At 36.2% G+C, this 27692-nt stretch overlaps 1 protein-coding gene across 1 annotated transcript in view; it reads left to right on the top strand.

Annotated features, from left to right (window-relative positions):
• The window catches only part of LOC126198632 (guanylate cyclase soluble subunit beta-1), a 264556-nt gene that overhangs the window by 76269 nt on the left and 160595 nt on the right, over positions 1-27692 (top strand). Inside the window, exon 6 of the mRNA XM_049935094.1 lies at positions 25522-25675. Coding sequence (XP_049791051.1) covers positions 25522-25675 — 154 coding nt within the window. The remainder of the gene's footprint in view (positions 1-25521; positions 25676-27692) is intronic.

A 27692-nucleotide genomic window follows, 5' to 3' on the forward strand; every position in this document is an offset into this window, starting at 1 on the left:
TAAAATTTTTCTGTATCATTGTGGCTAGTCCTTTACATAGCTTAGAAAAAGGGACCTGACACGGCACATGGTAAGTCAATGTCTTCTTCGGATTACCTCGGTAATCTACATTACTCACAGCGAAAATGGCTCCTTCGATTTGTTGATCAGGAGTCTGCTGACCTATACCTGTGTACTACTAACTAAAAAGGAAAAGGGTCCAGGAATATCTACTTTGGGAATCCTATTTTCCAAGCACAAAAATTCTTATCTCTGAACATGGGTTTCCTTACCTGGAGTTTGTAATCTACTTTCGCGTTACTTCTCGAATTTTTTGTGCTGATCTTTCTCTCTTCCTTCGCCGTTTTATGCTTTGCTGAATGTTATTGTCTCAAAGAGGTTTGGATACTTGAAACAGAATATAGAATACAATTCCAAAACATGAAATTTTACGATCTAAATATACAACACTAGAATTATATTCCTTTTCTTTATTGGCTGTCCTTATCTCAGGTCGCCAATTTAAGGTCACCGCCTCTATTTAAATGAATTGAAGTTACATAAAGTAACTGAAATGAAATCATTAGTTATCTTTAAATCCTGTATTGAAATAATTAGCAATGACGGCAACTTTAAAAACAACTGGAGCATATTTTAATGAAATGTGGTTTCTTTGATTCTACTATTGACGCTCTTACGTAAATTATTAAACAATTTCAGTAACAACTTTAAAATAGCTACTTCCCGCAGTTAGCTTGTAAAGCAGTTCTTTTGGTAATCTATAAATTGACCGTGAAATTGTATCTTTCTGTAAAAAAAATATGTAATTTATAACTGGACCTCGCAATGTAAATTTGATTGCAGGTTCTGTTGGCATTTAAAGACTAAATATAGCTGCATATGAAGTGGCGCTTAAAAATTACGAGGGCGAAAAGAAAAGCCTTTGTACTTAATTATTCTACATTTATTAATCTTGTAAGGTAAAGAGTGGGATTTTAAATAAAATAAAAAATAAATTGTTATTCTTCAACTTCTCCCGGCTTATTTTGATTTCATTTTTAATGCATCCTGAATGTAATAGAAGGCATGTATCTAGCGACCTGAAGTTACATGATCAAGGGCTGACTATGAACTTATTGTGCATGTGAATTTATGCTATCCTGCTACCATTTTGTACGAACTATCTTCATGAATTCCCTCAATTTCCAATATACTTTTCGTTGGAATGCTATCGGTACGTTAAAAGTTAACTGTTCTTTTTAACTGTTTCTTAGACAACCCCTTCCCTGTTAGAATAACAATAGTAATCCAACCTGGCATTTATCCTCAACGCAACAGTTCTTGTAGGCCAGTTCTTTTCATGTTTCTCAGTCAGAATGTAATACATTGTGTCGAGACGTAACTTCCTGTTGCCTTTCACCCTGAAAGGATATACTTCATGAATAATTTGACACTAACTGACCAGCTTACGGAAACATAAGGATATACACTCATTCTCAGAAAAAGAAACAGAACACCGTACACGACTATAGATACACTGAAGCGCCAGACAAACTGGTATAGGTATGGCTAAAAAAATGGTTCAAATGGCTCTGAGTACTATGGGACTTAACATCTATGGTCATCAGTCCCCTAGAACTTAGAACTACTTAAACCTAACTAACCTAAGGACAGCACACAACACCCAGCCATCACGAGGCAGAGAAAATCCCTGACCCCGCCGGGAATCGAAACCGGGAACCCGGGCGTGGGAAGCGAGAACGCTACCGCACGACCACGAGATGCGGGCTGGTATAGGTATGTGTATTCAAATGCAGAGATATGTAAACAGGCAGAACACGGCGCTGCGGTCGGCAACGCCTATATAAGACAAATTACTGCTGCTACAAAGGCAGTTTACCAAGATTTAAGTGAGTTTTTAATGTGGTGTCATAGTCAGCGCACGAGATATGGGACACAGCATCTCCAAGGTAGCGATGAAGTGGGGATTTTCCCGTACGACTATTTCACGAGTATATCGTGAATATCAGGAATCCGGTAAAATATCAAATCAAGGCTTCTACCGTCGTCTACTTCTCGCCGGCCGGAGTGGCCGAGCGGCTCCAGGCGCTGCAGTCTGGAACCGCCAGACCGCTACGGTCGCAGGTTCGAATCCTGCCTCGGGCATGGATGTGTGTGATGTCCTTAGGTTAGTTAGGTTTAAGTAGTTCTAAGTTCTAGGGGACTGATGACCTTAGAAGTTAAGTCCCATAGTGCTCAGAGCCATTTGAACCATCTACTTCTCGGCCTGCCTTTGACGAATGTGCAGAAACATATTAGACGGCAAACGTGTATGGAACAGCGTCACTGGTTGCATCAGCTAGTGTTTACGCATGAACACAGGTTCTGTTTGCTTAAAAATGATGACCACATTTTGGTTCGCCACAGACAGGGGGAGCGGTATCACACTGATTGCATTCGCAGAAGACATACAGCGCCAACTCAAGGCCTTATGGTGTGGAGTGCTGTTGGGTACAACCACAAATCACAGTCGGTGCATTTCCAGGGCACTGTGACCTATGTTAATAACATTCTGCGACCCGTAGCCATACCATTTCTGCACAGCACCCCAGACGCGATTTTTCAACAAGGCAATGCACGCCCACATGATGCTACACGAACACTTGCCTCCTTGGTGTGACTGGATGTCAGCCTTTTGCCCTGGCCCTTCAGATTACCGGACTTGTCGCCAATCTAAAATGTGTGGGATATGGTGAAACGACGGGTGCAGCGCTGTGACCCAATGCCAACCACTACAGATGAACTTTGGAACCAGATGAATGCAGCACGGACGGCTTTACCTCAAGACGCCACTTGCGCCTTATGTGCGTGCATCCCATCACGCATGCAGCATGTTATCAGGGCCCATGGCGGACCCTGTGCCTACTAGGCAACAGGGTAGGTGCCAAACGGAGGCGACTGAAACACTAATCGTTTCTGCAGAACATACTGAAGTGCGTGTCCTGTGATTGTGGTTGTCTTATCTCTAATCGTTCAAGGTATTCTGTTTTTTCTCAATATGAGTGCAAAATTAATGTTGATCATAGCAGTCATTAATTATCTTTCTCATAACTGGATTTTACAGGTTAGTTGGGTAGCGACTCTAGATAATTAATTAAAAGTGGAATGAGCTGAGCACCCTAAGAATTTCCATTAAATGTTTCCATCACCAGTATATTATGGTTATATGACAGAAATCATTTTTTCACTCGAAAGTATTGGTGGAATAAGCTTTCACTGAAAATATATTGACATCAAGGGTGCCTAATTGATATCGAGTTCCTAATCATTACCATTTGGACCCATTTTCTGACTTAAATTTCAAAACTCTTCACAGCCTACCACGGCGTGAAGGCACGTGACGCCATTGATACTAACCCTGCAGTGAGACGCAGACACGAACCTCGACGCCTTCGCTAGTGCTGTTCGAGAAGAGGAGGCTCTGTGCTGGAACCTGACTTCACTCTGCCCCTTCCCTTCACTTGTAACAACACATTACTTCTGTGCACAGGCACTCTTTACGGTCATACCGAGGAAGAGATAGGCAGTTGCCACTTTATAATAGTCTGGAGAAAGGCTGGGACAAACCACATCCGCTATGATCTTGTCCAGGATGGCAATGTAAGATTCCTACATTTGACCCAGCGCTCATTTCCATTTTATTAAAGGGTGGTGGATGTATTTAATGAGTGACCCTTGACAAGGTGAAAATCCCGACTGACTATCACCGAATACATTAAGAAGCACAACGTATTTGAGAGGCATGGCAAATGCTATAATGAGCTGTTGTTTTCCGAATGTACTGTGCAGATTTGCACCGTGTTTGGTTTCATGCTGAACTGTGGAATAACCTGGTATTTTACTACAAAGTCTTTAATTTCAGGCCAGTGAAATGATGTGATGTAGCCTCTCTTGGGCGGAAGAGCGAGTGATGGACCATAATTTCCAGCAGATTCAAATCGGACCAATTTTTACATTATTGTTCTTCCTACTAAGAGTATATAGGTAAAAGGCTACTGTCAGATCTTAAACGTAGAAAATTCACTGATCAGTCTGTGGGGCGGCTGGTAGGAAATTAATTGTTATATAAGTTTGTTTGAATGTTGAAACACTGCATTTCCCGGCCGATGCACCATATGTGGGGCGGCGGGTGGAATTATGTTGCTCTTATATAAAATTTGTTTGCATGTAGAAACACTGCATTTCCCGGCCGATTAACCATATGTGCGGCGGCGGGTGGAATCATTGTTGTTAAAATGTTCCTATTATTTATGCTGTTGTTTTGCCGTTCTCAACACTGGCTCTCTAACTACAATATTGGCAACCAGAAAGTGATTAGCAAAACGTGAAGCCTGTAATTAGAATTCCTAGTGCCCACTTCATCTGAGAATACACTTATAGTTACAGCTTATAGCTCTGAGGAATTAAGAGATTGTCTGGGATTTCTAATCAAAAACGGTCGTGAAAAAAAACGTTCTGTATTCTGAAAGTCACAGATGAAAACAAAAGAATCCTCACAATCTAACTAACAGAGCAGTTCAGAGTCTAATGCGCTGATGCCACTATAACTGTCCAAGTTAAATATTTAAATGAATGCTCGCCATAATTTGATGATTAGGTTCATCAAACGCCACGCTAAATAATTGGTAGAATGTCTGTCCCGCGGCGGCACGTGAAAATACTACAATACGCAAACTGAAGATCGATAATTAAAGTCATCCCAGAATTAACACTTCACTCGAAAATGATTTCATGGTTACGCGTATCTCGAGTAACTTAATACGGCATCCGAGGCTGTTTGTAGCAATGATACCGACGCGACGCGACTCCCGACACAGATGGCGTGTTATTCAGCGTCTGGAGAGAACTGGGGCCTTGCTTCCTCGCGCAGCGTTGTTATATATAAAGCCGCGGTGCGGACGGCTAATAAGGGAACGCCTGATCAAATCGGCTCTCCCGACTAGCCGCTGGGCTAGTAATGCACCACTTTCAGTTATTAAATAAATCATAGCTTCTTTTGCTTATGGCCGATGAAGCTCTTAATTTAAATGTGCATTCAGCACACAGGTAAGTATTGGTAATAAAATTTTGACGTGGCTAAGTTAAATATTTTGGGCGAGAGAATTAATTTAATTACACTGCACGCAGTAGACGAGCTCTGAACTGGCCCTTTGGAGATACGCTATCGCTATAGTTTTATAGGTATTCAAATGAAACTTCTCACATCTTCATAGTTATAGCGGATCTCCAACCTACTTAAATATAAACATCCTAGCCTTATTTATTAGCCTACTTAATCTATCTTGCTTCCTTAAGTTTTAAGACAAAAACCAGAAAATCATGAATTTCCACTAAAATCTTAAATTGTGAGATCCAGAAGACTGTTTTTATTAAATAATTATGAAAAATGAATCTAATTATCAATTTTTAATTCTCTAGCTCTTTTCTGTTGCGCCAATGATTTTTACAGAAAAACGTCCAAATTTCGAAAATGGCTAAAGTTATCGAACTGATATTCAACACATGTTGTTTTAGTATTACTCCTGACATGCTAGAAACGTTTTAGGTTATTTGCTTGATTTTTAAAGTATTGCGCAACATTTATGACGTCAGAGCTAGTTACAGCGGACTGGGCTGGCACACAATGCAAAGACTGATGTGAATTTACAACGGCGTGAGTAGGCTGCTTCCCTACAAGTCCTGACATCACTGTGCGAACCTAATAGCCAGTATCTCTACATTCCTCGCGAAAAATTTCTGCAACTCATGATGCTGCAGATTGCACGATTCGTATACGTAGCTGACTATTCATGCTGCTAAGTGTAATTGTTTAAGCCAAATTTGAAACTGATGATTATTGACGTTCCAGAGTTTAAGACCAAATTATAAGATTTTTTGCAGAAGGTGGAGTGGGGGGGTGGAGAACTTCGTGAAATAAGCTTGACAGCTATAATGGCCTTACGAAGTACTGTACCAGGTATGCACGTCAAGCCGGTAACGGCATAACAACCAAGGAAAATATACAGTCAGCGGTAATCTTGACACAGTGCACATGTTTCATTATTTGTGCTGTATGAGTGTTAGTCACGTGTCTCGAGAAAATTCAAATCCAAATATCTTACTGGTCAAGGTTGTTACTATTTAACAAACAAATGAAAGCAAGTTTTTATATCCATTACAGCACAATTAACCCATGTGTTGCAGTGTTTACATTGCAGCACACTTCTACATGACAGGATATAGTTCCTCCTCTGGACATTCTGATTTATATTTTGCTGTTTTTCTGCATCACATCAGATTCCTGGATGATTGGTTCAAAATGGTTCAAATGGCTCTGAGCACTATGGGACTTAACATCTGTGGTCATCAGTCCCCTAGAATGTAGAACTACTTAAACCTAACTAACCTAAGGATATCCACACATCCATGCCCAGGGCAGGATTCGAACCTGCGACCGTAGCGGTCACGCGGTTCCACACTGAGGCGCCTAGTACCGCACGGCCACACCGGCCGGCTCCTGGATGATTCCAGGAAAGTGGACATGGCTCAACGTCTCCACAATTCCGTCGTATCAGAGTCACAGCTGCGAATGTCTCCAGTCTCCTGAACATCGACTTGATGATAAATTCTAACCTTCTTTCCCGTTACAAGGGAAAAGTCCTTTGATACAAGCTGATTAAAAATTACTGACTCAGAGATTTGCAGATTTTTCAGCCTGCAGTACTTTTCCACCTCATTCTCTTTTCTTTGCAGGTTTGTTGATTTGCTAAGCTTTTATGACATTACGGATCCTTTTGCACTTTCTGGAAGTGGCGGTCCCTTCAGTCTACTTGAAAGACCTAAGAGGAACTTTGCACATGAGCACGTTACTAGGTGACAACATCCAGCTGGAGTAAGTGGCAAAGTTTGTTCTGCAGAAGAGGAGAATACAGCTGCGTTTCGGGGACCCTGCCGTGATTCGGCGCTCCCTCACCTCAGGGACCGAACTGTGGGGCAATACACTTGCTGTGCAGAGACGAGTTGAACTCCCCACAGTGTAAAGTCTCGCCAAAATGAGTTCGCACGTAGTGACCTCCAAACTCGTCACTGCCGCTAGACAGCCGTTCTAAGTTTCTTCAGGTCCCATTCTAAACAGCAACGACTTACTTCACGATAAAGGATGACAGCCAAAACAGTTGCAGGATAAAATTTTTTTATTAAAATTCTTGACCAAGGTTTCGGTACAAATAAATATACCTTTATCAGAAGTAAAAAATCTAAAATTACATCATGCAATGGAGATTAATAAATCAATTGTGCCAAAGGCGTCGTCAATAATTAAGACATCTTCTCCATTTGTACAACATGACTATGGGCACCAGTACTTCGCCTATGAACTATAATATAATATAAAGCTGATAATTTATAAAATCAAACATGTTAAAACTACCAATTAAAATAATTAAAGATAATAAAATTAAAGCCAAACTAACTTCATACGAAATTGTTTGAGCAATGTTCATATATTATTATATATATTATAATGTAATAACCTATTTTAAGCTAAAAACATAAGTAGCTATAATCCTAGGTAAATAAATGTATTAAAATAATCACTTAATAATAATAAAATAAACTTATAAGTATTTAAATTTAATTAAATGTAATATATTAATATAAATTATTATCTATATATATATAAAATTAACCGAACCGAGATAAATTAATTTGGAATAACCAAAATAATACATAACCAATTTTCAAAAAAAACTTTTAATTTTTATATTAAATAAAAGAAGTGCCTCATTAAAGGGTTACCTTGTTAGGGTACATTAAGTAAATAAAAATTACCTTCATTAAACAAATTACATAAGATAGAATTAAACTACCTCCTTTAATATAAAAAACTAATTGCATCATACACCTTAATGTAAAAAGGTAAGCTAAACAAGCTAATGGGTTCATACCCCATTTATAGAGGTATCAGTCCTCTCCTATTTAATTACCAACAAATCTACAAAACTTCTCTTCCTATCAACATTAATGATAGGAACGATCCTGTCCATTTCATCAAATTCCAGATTTGGAGTTTGAATAGGGCTTGAGATCAACTTACTTTCATTTATTCTGCCCCTAACAAGAAATAAAAATATAATAATAAATGAGTCATCAATTAAATATTTTATTGTCCAAGCAATAGCATCGACAATACTATTATTTTCAATTTTGTTGATTCAAATAAACTATCCAATAGGATGGGAAACAGAATTTATTCCATCAATAATAATCAGATCTAGATTATTATTAAAGATTGGGGCTGCACCTTTTCATTTCTGATTTTCAGAAGTAATAGGAGCTTCGAGATGAAATAACTGTCTAACATTAATAACATGACAAAAAATTGCTCCAATAATGGTATTATCATATTGTATTCAACTAAGAACTTTCATTTGAACAATTATCATTTTAAGAATCATTATTGGAGCAATAGCGGGTTTGAATCAAACATCTCTACATAAACTTCTAGCATATTCTTCAATTAGACATTTAGGGTGAATAATTAGATCCCTAACAGTCAGAGAAAACATCTGAGAACTACACTTTATTATTTACTCACTACTAAGTTTAATTATGGTTTTATTATTTAAGCAAATAAATCTATTTTTCATAAACCAAATTTATTCAGCAAGAAATATAAAAACTGAAATTAAATTCATAATATTCTTATCTCTCCTATCTCTAGGTGGTTTACCACCATTTCTTGGATTCCTACCAAAATGAATTTTTATACAATCATTAATAGAAAACAACATAACAACTATTATAACTACTGTATTATGGTCGTACTAACTACAATTACACTTTATTATTACATAAGTATTAGATTCTCAGCCTTAATTATATCATGCACAGAAAATTCATGATCTATAAAAATAAAGTCTCAAAAATCAAGAATTATTCTTCCTATAGCAGTAATAATTTCAACAATAGGGTTGATCTCAACATCAACTCTAATCTCATTACACTAAGGACTTAAGTTAACTAAACTAATAACTTTCAAAGTTATAATTAAAAGAATAATCTTTTAGGCCTTAGTAAAATTTTGTACCTCTAGAATTACAGTCTAGAATCATAAGTGAATACAAGACCAAAATATGGTAAGAGAGAAAGTATCTCATAAGTAGATTTACAGTCTACCACCAATAATTTAGACATCTTACGGCAAAAATGATTATTTTCAACAAACCATAAGGACATTAATACTTTATACTTCCTATTTGGAGCATGAGCAGGAATAGTAGGAACATCAATAAGAATACTTATTCATGCTGAACTTGGTCAACCAGGGTCTCTAATTGGAGACAATCAGATTTATAATGTCATTATTACAGCCCACGCATTTGTAATAATTTTCTTTATAGTAATACCTATTATAATTGGTGGTTTCGGTAATTGACTTGTACCATTAATAATTGGTGCACCAGATATAGCATTCCCGCGAATAAATAATATAAGTTTCTGATTATTACCACCTTCATTAACCCTTCTTCTTACATCTTCTATAGTAGATAACGGTGCTGGTACAGGATGAACAGTTTACCTTCCTCTAGCAGGAGCTATTTCTCATGGAGGTGCATCTGTAGATCTAGCTATTTTCTCACTCCACTTAACAGGTGTATCATCCATTCTTGGTGCAGTAAACTTCATTACAACAGCAATTAATATACGATCAGAAAGTATAACTTTAGATCAAACACCTTTATTTGTTTGAGCTGTAGCTATTACAGCCCTTCTTCTCCTTCTTTCACTTCCAGTTTTAGCAGGAGCTATTACCATACTATTAACAGATCGAAATTTAAATACATCATTCTTTGACCCTGCAGGAGGAGGAGACCCGATTTTATACCAACACCTATTCTGATTCTTCAGGCACCCAGAAGTTTACATTCTACTTCTACCCGGATTTGGTATTATTTCACACATTGTATGTCAAGAAAGAGGAAAAATTGAATCATTCGGAACATTAGGTATAATTTACGCCATACTATCAATTGGACTAATAGGATTTATTGTATGAGCACATCATATATTTACAGTAGGAATGGATGTTGACACATGGGCATATTTCACATCAGCAACAATAATTATTGTTGTACCTACAGGAATTAAGGTATTCAGATGACTAGCTACACTATATGGAACTAAATTCAAGTTCAGTCCACCATTATTATGAGCTCTAGGATTTATTTTCCTATTCACAATTGGCGGATTGACAGGATTAGTACTAGCAAATTCATCACTTGATACTGTATTACATGATACATATTATGCAATAGCCCACTTCCATTATGTATTATCTATAGGAGCAGTATTCGCAATTATTGGAGGTGTTATTCAATGACACCCACTGTTTACAGGATTAACCATAAACAATACATGATTAAAAATCCAAGTCACAATTATATTTATTGGAGTAAACTTAACATTCTTCCGTCAACACTTCTTAGAGTTAGCAGGAATACCACGACGATATTCAGACTACCCAGACGCTTATACATCATGAAATGTAGTATCAAGAATTAGATCTACAATTTCTAATGTAGGAATTATTATATTCATTGTAATTATATGAGAAAGAATGGTTACAAACCGAGCAATTATATTTAGAGCTAATATAAGAAGATCAACAGAATGGCTACAAAATAACCCACCTGCAGAACACAGTTACTCAGAATTACCATTAATTTCTAGATTCTAATATGGCAGATTAGTGCAGTAGTTTAAGCTCTACAAATAAAGGTTTGACCTTTTATTAGAAAATATTATAAATGGCAACATGATCAAATTTATCCCTTCAAGATGGAGCTTCACCATTAATGGAGCAAATATCATTCTTTCATGATCATACTATGGTCGTATTATTATTAATTACAGTAATTGTAGGTTATGCCCTAAGTTATATATTATTTATTGCCTATACAAACCGAAACATACTTCATGGACATTTAATTGAAATAATCTGAACAGCATTACCTTGATATTGTATTACATGATACATATTATGTAGTAGCTCACTTCCATTATGTATTATCTATAGGAGCAGTATTCGCAATTATAGTAAATTATAGTAAATTAACCACTACTTCTGATGGGGAAATGAAATCTATATCCCTCAAATATCTCCTCTCATATGATTCTCCCTATTCATTATATTTTCAGCTACCTTAATTCTATTTAATCAAATAAACTTTTTCTCATTTAAACATAATATTATTAAAAGAGTAGAAAAAAGAACAATTGAGATAAAAATCTTAAATTGAAAATGATAACAAACTTATTCTCAACATTTGATCCATCAACTAACATCGTCAATTTATCATTAAATTGAACTAGAACATTTTTGGGACAGTTATTAATCCCATCAATGTTCTACTCACACCATCACGAATTAATATTATCTGAAATAAACTAAACATAACCTTACACAACGAATTCAAAACACTACTAGGACCAAAATCATTTAATGGAACAACATTCATCTTTACCTCAATTTTTATTATAATACTATTTAATAATTTCATAGGTTTATTTCCTTACATCTTTACTAGAACAAGACATTTAGCATTAACATTTGCAATCGCCCTACCTATATGATTAAGTTTCATATTATTTGGATGAATTAATCATACTAATCATATATTTACACATCTTGTTCCACAAGGAACATCACCTGCATTAATATCATTCATAGTATTAATTGAAACAATTAGAAATGTCATTCGACCTGGAACACTAGCAGTACGACTAGCAGCAAATATAATTGCAGGACATTTACTATTAACCTTACTAGGAAATACAGGACCATCTATAGCAATAAACCTAATCTCACTACTAATTATTGGACAAATACTTCTATTAATTCTAGAATCAGCAGTGGCAAAATACAAGCTTATGTTTTCTCAATTCTAAGAACTTTATATTCTAGAGAAGTATACTATGTTAACAACTCACTCAAATCATCCATTCCACGTAGTAGACTATAGACCTTGACCACTAACAGGAGCAATTGGAGCAATAGTCCTAGTATCAGGATTAGCAAAATGATTTCACCTATTCAACATCAAGTTATTTGTAATTGGATTCGGAATTACCTTACTAACTATAATTCAATGATGACGAGATGTAGTTTGAGAAGGAACATATCAAGGACTACATACGGGGTTTGTATAAATTGGATTACGATGAGGAATAATCCTACTTATTGCATCAGAAGTATTATTCTTCGATTCATTCTTCTGAGCCTTCTTCAGAAGAAGACTAGCACCAACAATTGAACTAGGAATATAATGACCTCCATTAGGAATTCAACCTTTTCATCCTATACAAATTCCATTACTTAATACAGCCATTCTTTTAGCCTCAGGAGTAACTGTAACATGAGCACATCATAGTTTAATAGAATCTAATCATACTCAAGCATTACAAGGACTATTTTTTACAGTATTATTAGGACTATATTTCACAATACTTCAAGCAATGGAATATTGAGAAGCATCTTTTACTATTGCAGATGCAGTTTATGGATCAACATTCTTTGTTGCAACAGGGTTCCATGGTCTCCACGTAATTATTGGAACAATCTTCTTAACAACATCTCTACTTTGACACTCAATAAATCAATTCTCGCCAAGACACCGCTTTGGATTTGAAGCAGCAGCATGATACTGACACTTCGTAGATGTAGGATGATTATGCTTATACATCTCTATTTATTGATGAGGTAGATAATTGTTTTTCTAGTATAAATAGTACATTTGACTTCCAATCAGAAAGCTTGATATAAATCAAGAAAATCAATCCTAATTCTATCTACAAGAGTTTTTATTAGATTTATTATTCCAATAATTGTTATAATCCTTGCAACAACATTATCAAAGAAATTAATCAATGATCGAGAAAAAAGATCCCCATTTGAATATGGTTTTGATCCAAAAAGCTCAGCATGAATACCATTCTCCCTACCATTTTTCATAATTGCAGTAATTTTTTTAATTTTTGATGTAGAAATTGCACTAATTCTTCCAATTGTAATTATTTTCAGAACCTCAGACATTACAATCTGAACATTATCAACAATATTTTATATTCTAGTCCTATTAGGAGGACTATACCATGAATGAAATCAAGGAGCCTTACAATGGGCAGAATAAAGGGTTGTAGTTAACTATAACATTTGGGTTGCATTCAAAAAGTATTGATATAATCAATCAACCTTAAATAGAATAAGAAGCGAAATATTGCAGCCAGTTTCGACCTGGAATATTGGTAAATAAAATACCCTGATTCTCATTAATTGAAGCCAAATAGAGACGTATTACTGTTAATAATATAATTGAACTATAAAGTTCCAATTAAGGAAATGTAAAGCCAATATGAAAGCTGCTAACTTTTTATATTAGCGGTTATATTCCATTAACATTTCTAAAATTTATATAGTTTAAATAAAACATTACATTTTCACTGTAAAAATATTATATCTATATTTATAAATACCTAAAAGTAAAAATACTTCCTTAACATCTTCAGTGTCATGCTCTAATTATAAGCTATTTAAGTACACGAAAAATAATATCACTAAAATAAATATTCAAAAAATAAAAGTTAAAAGATAAACCTAAAAATTATAATCATATCAACCCTGAATATATCTAATTAAATAAATAAATAGTCTATATAAACCTTGACCACCAAATAATTCACCTCAACCATAATCAAATGATTTATATGAATAATAACCTAACTTTAAAGGAATATATCTAACAAACTTAGTTGAAAGAAAAGGTATAAACCATATAGAACCAGCAAATCTCTCAAAAGAAAGCATACTTAAAGAAAATAAATCATGAGAAAAATCAAACTTAGAAATAAGGTAACCCAAATAAGCACCTAAAGCAACTACTGTAATAGGTAAAAACTTTAAATACTAAGGCAAAGCAATCACATAAGGAATTGGAAAAATTAACCAAGATAAAAGACTACCACCAAAAACAGCAACAAACAATAAACCAATTATACCAAACGAAATATAATAACCCTTATCATCAAAAGAAAATCTAGAATAAAAATTATTATCCCCAGATATTGAATAATAAAATAAACGAAAAGAATAAGAAGCAGTTAAACCAGTGGGAAAATTAACCTATTAATTCATCTTAAACAAACCATTTCATGATTTAAGTCCTTGGAATAAAAACCTGCCAAAAAAAGTATACCACACAAAGACAAACTAGAGACATTAAAACAAACAGAAGTTAAAGGTATAAAATTGACGAATGATGACTAACTGACAACCTCAGCTGCCGACAGGTGTAGTTGATATACCTCGATGTGGACAGCTGAAAATGTGTGCCCCGACCAGGACTCAAGCCCGGGATCTCCTGCTTACATGGCAGACGCTCTATCCATCTGAGCCACCGAGGACACATATGAATAGCGCGACTGCAGGGACTTATCACTTGCACGCTTCCCGTGAGACTCACATTCCCAACTGTCCACAATTCTACATATGTATTGTACCTTATAGACATTTGCCCACCCACTCATTACTCGGGCACGCTTTGGCGATTCCCGTAAGAGTTTCGGCAACCTGTGCGCATTCGCACAGACAAAGGTCAATGGCTGGGTATCCTTTAACTATATATACGGAGACAGTAACTTCTTCTTGAAAGAGCAGTTACTGTTGATGACCATGCAGCTTTTCCCTGGAATAAATGATGACTAACTGACTACCTCAGCTGCCGACAGGTACAGTTGATATACCTTGATGTGGACAGCCATCGAGGTATATCAACTACACCTGTCGGCAACTGAGGTTGTCAGTTAGTCATCATTTATTCCAGGGAAAAGCTGCATGGTCATCAACAGTAACTGTTCTTTCGAGAACAAGTTACTGTCTTTGTATATAAAATTAACAATTGAGCCCATAAAACGAATATCCTGAGAATCCTTTAAATTATGAATTATTGAACCTGCACACATAAATAATAACGCCTTAAATAAAGCATGAGCTAATAAATGAAATAATGCAAGTTTTGGATAACCTATAGCCAAAATTCTTATTATTAAACCAAATTGTCTTCAAGTAGAAAGAGCAATAATCTTCTTCAAATCAAATTCAAAATTAGCCCCCAATCCAGCCATAAATATAGTTATACAACCAATCAAAAGTAAAAATCAACCACAATTATAAATATCTAAAATTGGTCTGAAACGAATTAATAAATAAACTCCAGCAGTAACAAGAGTAGAAAAATGAACTAAAGCGGAAACAGGAGTAGGAGCAGCCATAGCAGCAGGAAGTCAAGAAGAAAAGGGAATTTTAGCTCTCTTAGTCATAGCTGCCAAAACAATTAATATAGTAATAAGCTTTATTTCAAAAGAGTTAGAAATAAAATCATAATAGTAAATATAATTCCAACTAACAAAATTTAATATTCAAGCAATAGAAATTAAAATAGCAACATCACCAATACGATTAGAAAGTGCAGTTAATATACCAGCACTATAAGATTTCACATTTTGGTAATAAATAACTAAACAATAAGAAACCAAATCTCATCCTAACAAAATTCTAATCAAATTAGGACAAATAATTAAAGACCCTATAGAAAGAATAAATATTAAAACAATAATAATAAAACGATTTATATTCTTTTCACCTGATATATAATCCTCTCTATAATAAATAACCAAAGTAGAAATATATATAACAAAAGATATTAAAATAAGAGACATTCCATCCAAGATTAAAGTTATAACAACCATAGAACCATTTAAATTAAAAAGTTCCCACACAACAAAAACTCTGTAATCAATTATTAAATAATAAATACCTAAAATAAAAATTATAGTTCTAGAAAAGAATAAAGAAAAAAACTCAAAGAACAAATAGAAAATAAATTCGTGGCCTAAGATGAAAAACTATATGTCATTGATTCCACAAAACAATATTATTAATTCAAATACTTAAGCAAATTAAACAAAGAAATATTCACTCTTTAAACAAAGAATATTTAAAGGCAATCAATGTAAAAGTAAAAGATGATATTCACGAAAATAACCAAGAGAACAAGTATAAACCCCAGAATAATAATTACCATGCTGAGAATAAGAATATATATATAAAGTATGAACAGCTCTAAAAAAAGATAAAAAATTAAAGCAAAAAATCTAAAAGAAGATCAAGACATAATTCTATTTAATAATCTAAGTTCACCTACCAAATTTAATGAGGGGCAAGCAGCTATATTTGAGGATCTCAAAAGGAATCACCATAAAGCCATTCTAGGTATTAAATTAATTATACCCTTGTTAATTATTAATCTTCGTCTACCTAAACGTTCATAAATAATATTAGATAAACAAAACAATCCAGAAGAACATAAACCATGACCAACCATTAAGGAAGAGAAACTTTACAACCTCACCAATTTATAGTTCTCAACCCACCAATAACCATTCTTATATGAGCAACAGAAGAAAATGCAATTAAAAACTTTAAGTCAACCTGGCGAAAACAAATAAATCTAACAATAACCCCACCAGATAAACCTAAAAATAATCAAAAATAATTAAACTTTAAACCCAAATAAGAAATAACCTTTATAACACGAAAAATACCATAACCACCTAACTTCAATAAAACACCAGCAAGAATTATTCTACCTGAAATAGGGGCCTCAACATGAGCCTTAGGAAGTCATTAATGAACCAAAAATATTGGCATCTTAACAAAAAGAACCTAAATTGTAAACACATAAAATATAAAATAATAAGAACCAAAATTAACCAATAAAGGAAAATATAAAGTGTTAGAAAAATCATAAACCTTAAATAAAACCAGTAATAAAGGCAATCTGGCAATCAAAGTATAAAAAATTAAATAAACACCAGCCTGTAAACGTTCAGGTTGATAACCTCAACCCAAAATCAAAAGTAAAGTAGGAACCAATCTAGCCTCAAAAATAATATAAAAAGAAAGGAGACTTAATCTTGCAAATGAACAATAAAGCATAATCATTAAAATTAAAACCATAAAGACAAAAAATAAGAATGATAAGAACTTAAAATAACTGAACCTCTAGCAGTAATTATTAAAGAACAAATTCAAAAACTCAACAAAATCAAACTAAAAGAAAAATAATCAATACCAAAATAATATATAATTATATTCAAATCTGCATATGAATAAACACAAATTAGGCAGAAACATTAAAGAATGAACCAACCATCAACAATTATTCAGCAAACAAAGAGGAACCAAAAAAATGTTATAAATAAATACTTTAACCTAAATATAGTCCAAAAGAATTAAAAAAATCATTACTATGAGAACGAATTATTGAAACTAAAATGGAAAGACCTAAAGCACCTACACAAACAGAAAAAACTAAAAAAATAACAGGAAAGACATAATCATAATCAAACTCAATAAGAAAAACAATAATTAATATAACCAAAGAAAGAACAACATACTCTAATCTCAGAAGAACAATCAATAAATGTTTACTTTTAGAAGAAAAAACATAAACACCAGCAAAATAAACCAATAAAGAAGTAAAAACAGAGAATATAAACATTAGTTTTAATAGTTTAAAAAAACGCCGGTATGGTAAACCGGAAATAAGTCTAATCCCACTTTTAAAACTTCAGAGGTGAAAAAGCTTCCATCATCGGTCCCCAAAACCGATATTTTAAATAAACTAACCCCTGAAATGATTAAAATAATAATTATATCACTATCAAAAGTAATAAATATTAATTTTATTAAATTAAGACACCCAGTATCAATAATGCTTTTCATTATCCTACAAACTCTTTTAGTTGGATTAATAACAGGAACAGTAATGTAAAGATACTGATTATCATATATTTTCTTTTAAACGTTTCTATTCGTAAAATAAGATAATTTACTAATCAATAAACCCTTACGATTAAGACATCCTTTAATTAAAATTATTAATAACTCTTTAGTTGATTTACCTGCACCAACAAAAATTTCATTTTGATGAAATTTTGGGTCCCTGCTAGGGTTATGCTTGGTAATTCACCCTAAGCTGATAATAAATTAAGAAGTATGTACAGTACTATAAACGCGCTTCTGTATCTTCAGCTACAGTGAAGCATGGCTGTCTGTACTGTGCGGCTGCCTCGAATGGAATGAGCGTGCAGCTGCCTCAGTAGCAGTGACGTAATCACTGATAAGAAGGGCGCGGCAGGAAGTACAGCGCTGATAAACCGCAATGGCGGCACCGGAAACGGACTTTTCCAGCGGATCGCGCTTAGTTAAAACTCTAGGGCGATCCGCCAGGCGCCTCGTGCAGCGGTTAAGTCCCGTTCAAGGTCACCCGCATTCTGTAGCTGATGTGTGTAACTGAAGACAGCCATGCATTTTTAGCTATACATTATACATCAAATATTGAATTAGCATTTAGTAGTGTAGTAAACATCTGCCGAGACGTAAATAATGGTTGAATTATTCGAACTTTACATGCAAATGGAGCATTTATATTTTTTATTTGTATTTATTTGCATGTAGGACGAGGAATTTACTATGGATCTTATATATACATACACACCTGAATAATTGGTACAGTAATTCTATTCTTAGTTATAGCAACTGCATTTATAGGATCTGTTTTACCTTGAGGTCAAATATCATTTTGAGGTGCAACAGTAATTACTAATTTATTATCAGCAATTCCATATTTAGGAACAGATTTAGTTCAATGGTTATGGGGGGGATTTGCCGTTGATAACGCAACATTAAATCGATTTTTCACATTCCATTTTGTATTACAATTTATTATTGCAGCTATAGCTGCAATTCACTTATTCTTTCTTCACCAAACAGGGTCTAATAACCCCTTAGGACTAAACGGAGATATTGAAAAAATCCCATTTCACCCATACTTTACTTTCAAGGACTCTATTACATTCGTATTAATAACATCATTATTAATTATGTTATGCTTAATTAATCCTTACCTCCTAGGAGATCCAGATAATTTTGTACCTGCTAATCCATTACTAACACCAGTTCATATTCAACCGGAACGATATTTCTTATTTGCGTATGCAATTCTACGATCAATTCCTAATTAACCAACAAAGAAAATAAGAAAATTTAAAGATAAAGGTAAAAAACTTTTTCAAGCTAAGTATATTGGCTTATCATAACGGAACCGTGGTAATGTACCCCGAACTCAAATAAAGCCAAAGGATATAATAGCAAGCTTAATAAAAAATATAAAAGAATAAAAATCACCACCTAAAGAAATTAAAGCTAATAATATTCTTATAAAAACACTTCTAGTATACGCAGATAAAAAAAATTAAAGTAAAACCACCTGCAACATATTCAATATTAAAACCTGAAAGTCGAAAGGTCAATGGTTAGTTTCGGCTAAACAAGAAGCAAAGCAAGATAAAGCTAAAGGAAAAGAAATAATAACAAATCAACAATAAAGCTGAAACTTCCTGGCAGATTAAAACTGTGTGCCGGACCAAGACTCGAACTCGGGACCTTTGCCCACGAAAGGCAAAGGTCCCGAGTTCGAGTCTCGGTCTGGCACACAGTTTTAATCTCCCAGGAAGTTTCATATCAGCGCGCACTCCGCTGTAGAGTGAATATTTCATTCTAGAAACAATAAAGCCGATAATTTATAAAATCAAACATGTTAAAACTACCAATTAAAATAATTAAAGATAATAAAATTAAAGCTAAACTAACTTCATATGAAATTGTTTGAGCAACAGAATGAAGAGAACCTAATAAAGAATAATTTGAATTAGAAGATCAACCAGCAATCATAACGGTATAAACACCTAATCTAGTGCAACATAAAAAAACAAAAACCGATAAGAAAAAGAACATATATAAGTTAAGTACGGAAAAATTAATCAAACACCCAAAGAAATTATTAAATTAAAAACAGGACATACATAATAAAGTAAATAATTAGATATAATAGGAATTGGCTGCTCCTTACAAATCAACTTAATAGCATCACCTAAGGGTTGTGTGATTCCTACAAATCCTACCTTATTTGGACCCTTACGAATCTGAATATAACCTAAAACCTTACGCTCTAATAAAGTTTGAAAAGCAACACTAATTAAAACACAAATAACTAATAAAAGAAAATTTAAAATAAACATAAATAAATCATAAAGTATCAATACTATTTGTAGAAAAAATCTACATAAATGAATATAAATTCAACACATTAATTTGTCAAAATAGTAAATTAATTAATATTAGTCAATATAATAAAAAATATTTCAACCATATGGTCCTTTCATACTAATATGGATTAATAATCTTAGGATAGAAACCGACCTGGATCACGTCAGTCTGAACTCAGATCATGTAAGAATTTAAAGGTCGAACAGACCTAATTACTGGGCTCCTGCACCCAAAATTTTTCTTAATCCAATATCGAGATCGCAATCTGCTTTGTCGATATGAGCTCTCAAAAACAATTACGCTGTTATCCCTAAGGTAACTTAATCTAATGATCATAAATTATGGATCAAAACAACAAACATAAATAAATGATATATTAATGAAGAGTTTATTTATTCTACATGTCACCCCAACAAAGCATCATCATTAAATATAGAAAGACAAACAAAAAACTTTATAAAAGTAAAATGTTAAGCTCTATAGGGTCTTCTCGTCCTAAAGAAGAATTTAAGCCTTTTGACTCAAAAGTTAAATTCAAAAATTTACTAAGAGACAGTTGCTTTCTCGTCAAGCCATTCATTCCAACCACTAATTAAGAGACTAATGATTATGTTACCTTTGCACGGTCAAAATACTGCGGCTCTTTAAAAATCTGCTCAGTGAGCAGGCCAGAGCTCAAAGTATTTTCAAGAGGACATGTTTTTGATAAACAGGCGGAAATCAATTTTGCCTAGTTCCTTATAATAAGTTTAAAAGGTAAAAATTTTATACAAATAAATATACTAATTCTATCATTATTACAAAAATTCTAAAATTAAATTAATAATCTTAATAAAAAACCTAAAATAATTATGAAATCAAAATAAAAAATAATGAATTAAAACTTAATCTTAAAGATAGCTGGTTTAAAGCTTACTATTATATTTTTATAAAACAAATTATAGGTTATTAACTTCAAAGCTTATCCCTTAAAGAACAAATAAGTTAATATTTATACTTAAAAAAGTGCGCAAATGAAAAGTATAAAGCTTTAGGGACATATAAACTTTACCGTACATATCACAACTTTACCCGCGTGGGGTAGCCACACTGACTAAGCCGTCTTGTCACGGCTCCCCCCACCCCCACCCCCCCACCCCACCCCGCTGGAGATTCGAGTCCTCCCTCGGGCATGGGTGGGTTGGTGTTGTCATTAGCGTAATTTAGTTTAAGTTAGTTTAAGTAGTGTGTATGCTTAGGGACTGATGACGTCAGCAGTTTGGTCCCATAGGTTCTTACCACAAATTTCCAAAAAAACTGCTGTAACCATGCATATATTCTCTAAATGAACAAAGATCATCGACGTAACTGATTAGTATAGCAGTCCTCGATCTCACTTTTTTTATCTCAATTTCTGCTTATTTAGGTCGCTCTCCTTGTTAGACCGCTCGATTCTGAATTGCGCCAGCTTCGATGCGTTTTTAATTTAGCTGGGCGTTCATCTTTCATTCTTCCCTGCAGAATAAATGTTTCATCACATACCGGGAATAATTAAAGGTATGGGAGACATATAAAAGTAATATGTTCACAGAGAAGGTTTTCGGTTTTTTCCGTTATAACTACCGATTTGTCGTTGTCATGACATAATGTAAGTATGTGTGTCAATTACTCTGAAATTTTGTTGAATCACGAAATGGACTACCAACATACCAGGGTCTTGGCACAGACATCTAAATACGGGGACAGCGTCGTTAGAGAGGCTATCGGAATTCGTACCAGGGACGGACTCATCAACAGAGATTGCGGCTATAACCTCAGAAAGGCGTGGGAATCAGGAATGAGTCTAATTAAAAAGAGACTCAGCACAGAAAACGGACGAGCGACCAGGGCTGACGAGGCAGTTACACCGACGCCACCACAGACGCCGACGCCAGCGTGTCAGCGACCGCCGACGCGCGGCCACGGGCGCGGACCGCGGAGAGAGCGCCTCGCGGAGGGAGGGGATTTAGAACGGCCGCCCGCCCTCAGGAGCTGTTTGTCAGCGCACCTGACGATGGTGACATGTCAGATCGCCGAAATATTGTGCCCGTTGGACACTATGGACCGGCAGTACACTCGTGGACTGTTCGAGCAAGAAATACGCCAGGAGAAGTTGAAGAATCACGTCATTTACCTCTACGTGGAGGCGATGTATCGCAGCATGAATAAATCTGGCAAGCTGCGCCACCGAATGAGCTGTTTGCTGAGTTCTCTTGCCTTCCTGAAGAGATGTCGTGCCGATCAGGTTGTGCCAAACTTTGCTAAGGTCACGCATCACATCGACTCTGCAGCTAAGAGAATTAAGAAGCGTGCTAGCCTCACATTGGTTCGTGAGAGGGTGCCCTTTACCCGCCGCAGCCTTGAGTACAACTCCCAGGAACTACTTAAATTACATTTACCACTTGCCAATCATTTTAATTCCGGGACCTGGAACTGTATTGATGGTGTTACCTGGGTGACCGCCGATGCTGCACATAAGAAGGCCTCGGACGTCAGATATCTAAATTTTCTCGTCCCTCTGACAAACCATCGCTGGAGGCCCCACGCAAGACGGCCATTAATCTCAGGGACATTGAGCTGACTGGTGATGCAGTCTCTGTTCTGGAGAAGGGACTTAATTTTGCACCCACACCTAGGCTCACGCCGGCAGCGGAGATCGTCAGTTCAGTTGAACAGGTTGCTGCGCGACGACCACCTGAATCAGCTGAAGAGGTGCGCCGGGAAACCTGCCGTGCTCTGACGGGAACTAAACCGATCAAGTCGAATATTATCAGCAGGGAGCGGACAGCCACTCGAGACCTGAGACTGAGCCCTGAGACTGTTGTCTTACCAGCTGACAAAGGCAATGCTACAGTTGTCCTTTCACATAAGGACTACATTGAGAAGATGCAGAGCCTGCTAAGTGACGAATCTTGCAGGAAGATCAACGCTGACCCCACAAAGAAGGTGGAGAACAATACTAGGGCTCTTCTCAAGGACGCGGATTTACCAGAGGGTGTCTCCAAGAAATTGACACCTCAAGGACCTGTACCGCCAAGACTTTATGGACTCCCTAAAGTCCACAAAGAAGGGATGGCGTTACGCCCAATTTTCAGCAACATTAGGGCACCTACATATTTGCTGGCCAAGTACCTGGCAGAACTACTAAGCCCTTACGTAGGTAAATGCCCTCATCACGTTCGGAATTCTATGGATTTCGTAAAACGTCTCGAGAACTTCAAGCTGAAAGATATCCTGGTGAGTTTTGACTTTGTCTCGTTATTCACCAGGGTGCCTCTTCGAGAGTCAGTTGGGCTCATTGCACAGAAATTTGACGAGAGGACGACCAACCTTTTCAGGCACGTTCTAAACTCCACGTATTTTTTGTAAATTCTGTAAATTTAGCAACCTCCGCGATAACGAATCCCGCCGTAATCGGAACTGATTCATAGGGTCTCTCCCGCTACCAGGCTAACGACGGTGAAACTACCACGTTAGACCGACGCAGAACACAGTTTCTCTGTATCGTTTAGTTACATTATTGTGAAATATGCATGTCCCACTGCTCAGATATCTCATGGGTTGGATCAAAAAACACATCAATAATTCGAGGTGCCAGTATGAAGTGGAGACATCATGAAATCAGAGAAAGATAACATGCAACGTTTTTGACAGAAACGTTTCAAAGTGCCACTGTAAAAGTTTGTGTTCGTGACATCACCTGTGGAGGAGCTGCGTTTGTGTGACTTCTGAAATTTTCTCCGCGTATTTCTTCTTCCATTGATTTTCGGGTTTGCTGCCGGATGCCATCAACATTCTGCCAATATATTTCGGCCCAGAGACGTCCGGCCATCCTCAGGTGAGTAGACGAAGAACTGATGACACTTGATGCAGTTATTGTATTTACAGCGAATTCCGCGCATTCGAATCGTGCTAGCGGTTTACGACACATACGTTAGGCGGTGACGTGCGCGAGGCAGCCAGGTTGTGTGTGCTGCCCTCAGTGCTGAAGAAAGAACAAACTAGTCGTTGGGCCGCCTTCCTCAATTGCGCGAGGCAGCCAGGTTGTGTGTGCTGCCCTCAGTGGTGAAGAATGAACTAGCTAGTCGTTGGCCCGCCTTCTTCAATTGTAATTCGTCTTTAACGGCTCCAACTAAGGCCCTCCTCTTTGCTAGTGGACGGAAGATGACGTAAAATACGGAAGGCCATGCACAATTATAATAACAAGAAGCAACGTTCTGAGGAGACTGATGATGACTGTAAATCAACTGCGTTCCTTCCACTTGCCTGGAACGTATCTTCTAAAACAGGCAGATTGTTTAAGAAGAATAATATTAAGGTCATCTTCCGTCCACCAGCAAAGAGCAGGACCTTAGCTGGATCCGTTAAAGACGAATTACAGTTGAGGAGAGCGGTTGTTTATAAAATTCCCTGTGGCTGTGGCTCTGCATATATAGGTCAGACGATTCGAACGGTCCAGGAACGCTGTGTAGAACACGAAAGACACACACCCATCCGCGGAAACCTTTAAAATCAACAGTGGCAGAACATTGCATTTCCATGGTACATTCAATGGAATACAATAATACAAAAATTTTAGCACCGGTTTCCAGCTTCTGGGACTCTGTAATTAAAGACTCCGTGGAAGTACGTCTTGGTGATGATTTAATGAATCTTGACAACGGTTTTGAGCTTGATAAAAATTGGAATCCTATTATTAAAATGATGCGGTCACAACGGAATCGACATGCTCAGTCGATACTCAGCGATTAGTTTGTTCTTTTTACACCTCTGAGGTCAGCACACACAACTTGGCTGCGTCGCTCATGTCACCTCCTAACTCATGCGCCGTAAACGCCAGTACGATTCGCATGTATGGAATTCGCTGTAAATACAACGACTGCATCAGGTATCTTCAATACATCGTCTACGCACCTGAGGATGGCCTTACGTCTCTGGGCTGAAATATCGTGGCAGAATGTTGATGGGATCTGGTTCCAAACCATAAAATTAAAGTCCCGATTGTATTTAATAAACATGTAGAAGTGTAATTCATGTGTGAACAGCCTCACTTTGGATAGAGGAACATCAACGTGTAGCTACTCGTTTTAAACCTAGATCCCTTTACAGAAAATAGGTTTATTTGCTCTCGTTTCTACAGAATACTTACCACACACGTCCACCAAAAATACCCAGTGTGAAGTAATGGGCTGTATTACAATTGTGTTCCTAAAAACATTAATACCCACTACGGATCTTTAGTCTCTGTGTGCTTTCAGACGGTGGCCAGCAAACTACACGGCACCGAGGTGGATGTGCAGATTCTTCGTACCAAGGAAGAGTGTGACCACGTGCAGTTCCTCATCACAGAGCAGTCCGGACCGGGCAAAGTGGCTGCCCCAGAGGTGCACGAAGATGACACGTTGTCACTTGGTGAGCACCTGCATTATGTATGTATAAGACAGACACACTTTGGGCCAGAGGATGACTTGGTAAAGTGGTTCTACAGTGCACTTCCACAGTCACTTTGCTTAGTTTATGTGCAATCCGTATCCAAAGGAAGCAAGCTTAGCGTTTGACATACCGTCGACGACAAGGTCTCTAGAGGCTAGGAAAGGACGTTAACCGTGTCCTTTCTAAGCCTCAAGCGATTTATTGAGTCATGAAAATTCCAAATTACGATGGGCAGCCAGGGATTTAAACTTCCGTCCTTCAGAATACATGCTGCCACAGGTCATTAGATATTAGAGATTGGCTAGAAGCTCAGATAGATCAAGAAAATTCCACAGTTCTCTACCTGTCACGGCCGCCAAGATAAGAAGTTAATTTTCATGTAACTAATGTACAGACATATCGACACAGATCGCTTATTATTTGATTTATCTGAATGGTTTCGCTCATCAGATGCGTGCTTTCCAGGTACTCATCGCAAACGTGGTAACACGTTAAAAGCATGTAAGTGGCATGGCTGGACATTTGCCATCGCTCACTTTAGGATCACCAGAAGAACAGATCTATCGACTTCAGGTACGATGTTGAAAGGTGGCTACACTGAGCTACAGCGCCAGAGATCGCTAGAGAGCATTGTTCCGCCGCCTCCACTGGCAGTGATTATTGAGAACTCGTAGTGGGCAGTGCTTGTCGAGGACTCGTAGTAGTCAGTTCGTGTTCAGATGTGCTAGCAGAGAGTGTTTGTTGAGATGTGCTAGTAGGGAGTGCTTGCTGAGATGTGATACTGAAAAGTTCTTGTTGAGATGTGGTAATAGCGAGTCGGTGTGGAGATATATTGTAATGATTAGAGTGATTTTGGTCAATATATGAAGGTAACGAAACTTGATTTATTTTTCATTATTTCCATGTTTTAAATAATGCGTCATTACAGATTCAGTCAACAAAGCATCTGGCTTGTGTTCTTGGATTAGAGTGTAATTCTGGTTTTCTTGAGTAATTATGGTATTTCTATTTCCTTTAATTAATTCAGTATAAATGATATTTAAAATTTCTTGTGTTGTTGAAGAAGAACCGTGCCAGATGCGTACGTTGAGTCATACTTCCACACAGAACAGATACACTTGTGCTTTGGTTTCGTAGGTTTTATAGTTGCTGGGGACTTAATTAACTAATTGTGTTAATGAAAATTTCCATTTCATTCTTGTTATTGTTCTATGCAGTCAGATAGCGTAATAATACTAGTCAGGGCCAACCGTTACGAGACTTCGTAACCGAACAGACAGCTACTAAATCAAAACTTAAAATTATTTGCATTCTATTTTAATTAAGCCCCCATGCACGGGATTAGGAAAGGAAAACACACAAAACACACTCACTCATCTTTCATCCACATTAAGTACTACTGTGTAATTGAATAGTGTTAACTGTGTAAATGCAATTCTGTCAAAATTTTATGTTCGACATGTGTATCAAGTAGTAGTGGCAGCAATGTATAACAGTCAATAATAGTTAAGTCAACGTCATAGTCATCATGTCAAGACCAATGTTTGCCAAGCCAGATCAAAATGTACGGTTGCTGAACAACTGTCAGTGTACCAAGATATGCAAATGTTTCCTCTCTCAAAAAAAAAGTATATACTGCTTTGTGATTTGACAAAGTGTGTGTGTAGACAATCTTCCTTCTACTTGAATGTTCTAGTCTGCCATCTTCATCCTCCTTGTTCCATATGGACCAACAAAAAAATATGCTCCTCACTTACTTTACCTCTTATCCACCAAAACTCCAATAATCATCAGCATAATCTCAATACTTCACTAATACCTCTTCAATACGTCGATACATATAAACCTTATCATCAATATCATTTACCTTACCTCTTGTCCACGAAAACTCCAATAATCATCACTTAATCTTAATACTTCAATAATACCTCTTCACTACGTCGATATATATAAACCTCAGCACCAATATCATTTTACTTCCATAACAACTCTTTCC

The sequence above is a fragment of the Schistocerca nitens genome, chromosome 8 (assembly GCF_023898315.1).
Source record: "Schistocerca nitens isolate TAMUIC-IGC-003100 chromosome 8, iqSchNite1.1, whole genome shotgun sequence".
Classification (NCBI taxonomy): domain Eukaryota; kingdom Metazoa; phylum Arthropoda; class Insecta; order Orthoptera; family Acrididae; genus Schistocerca; species Schistocerca nitens.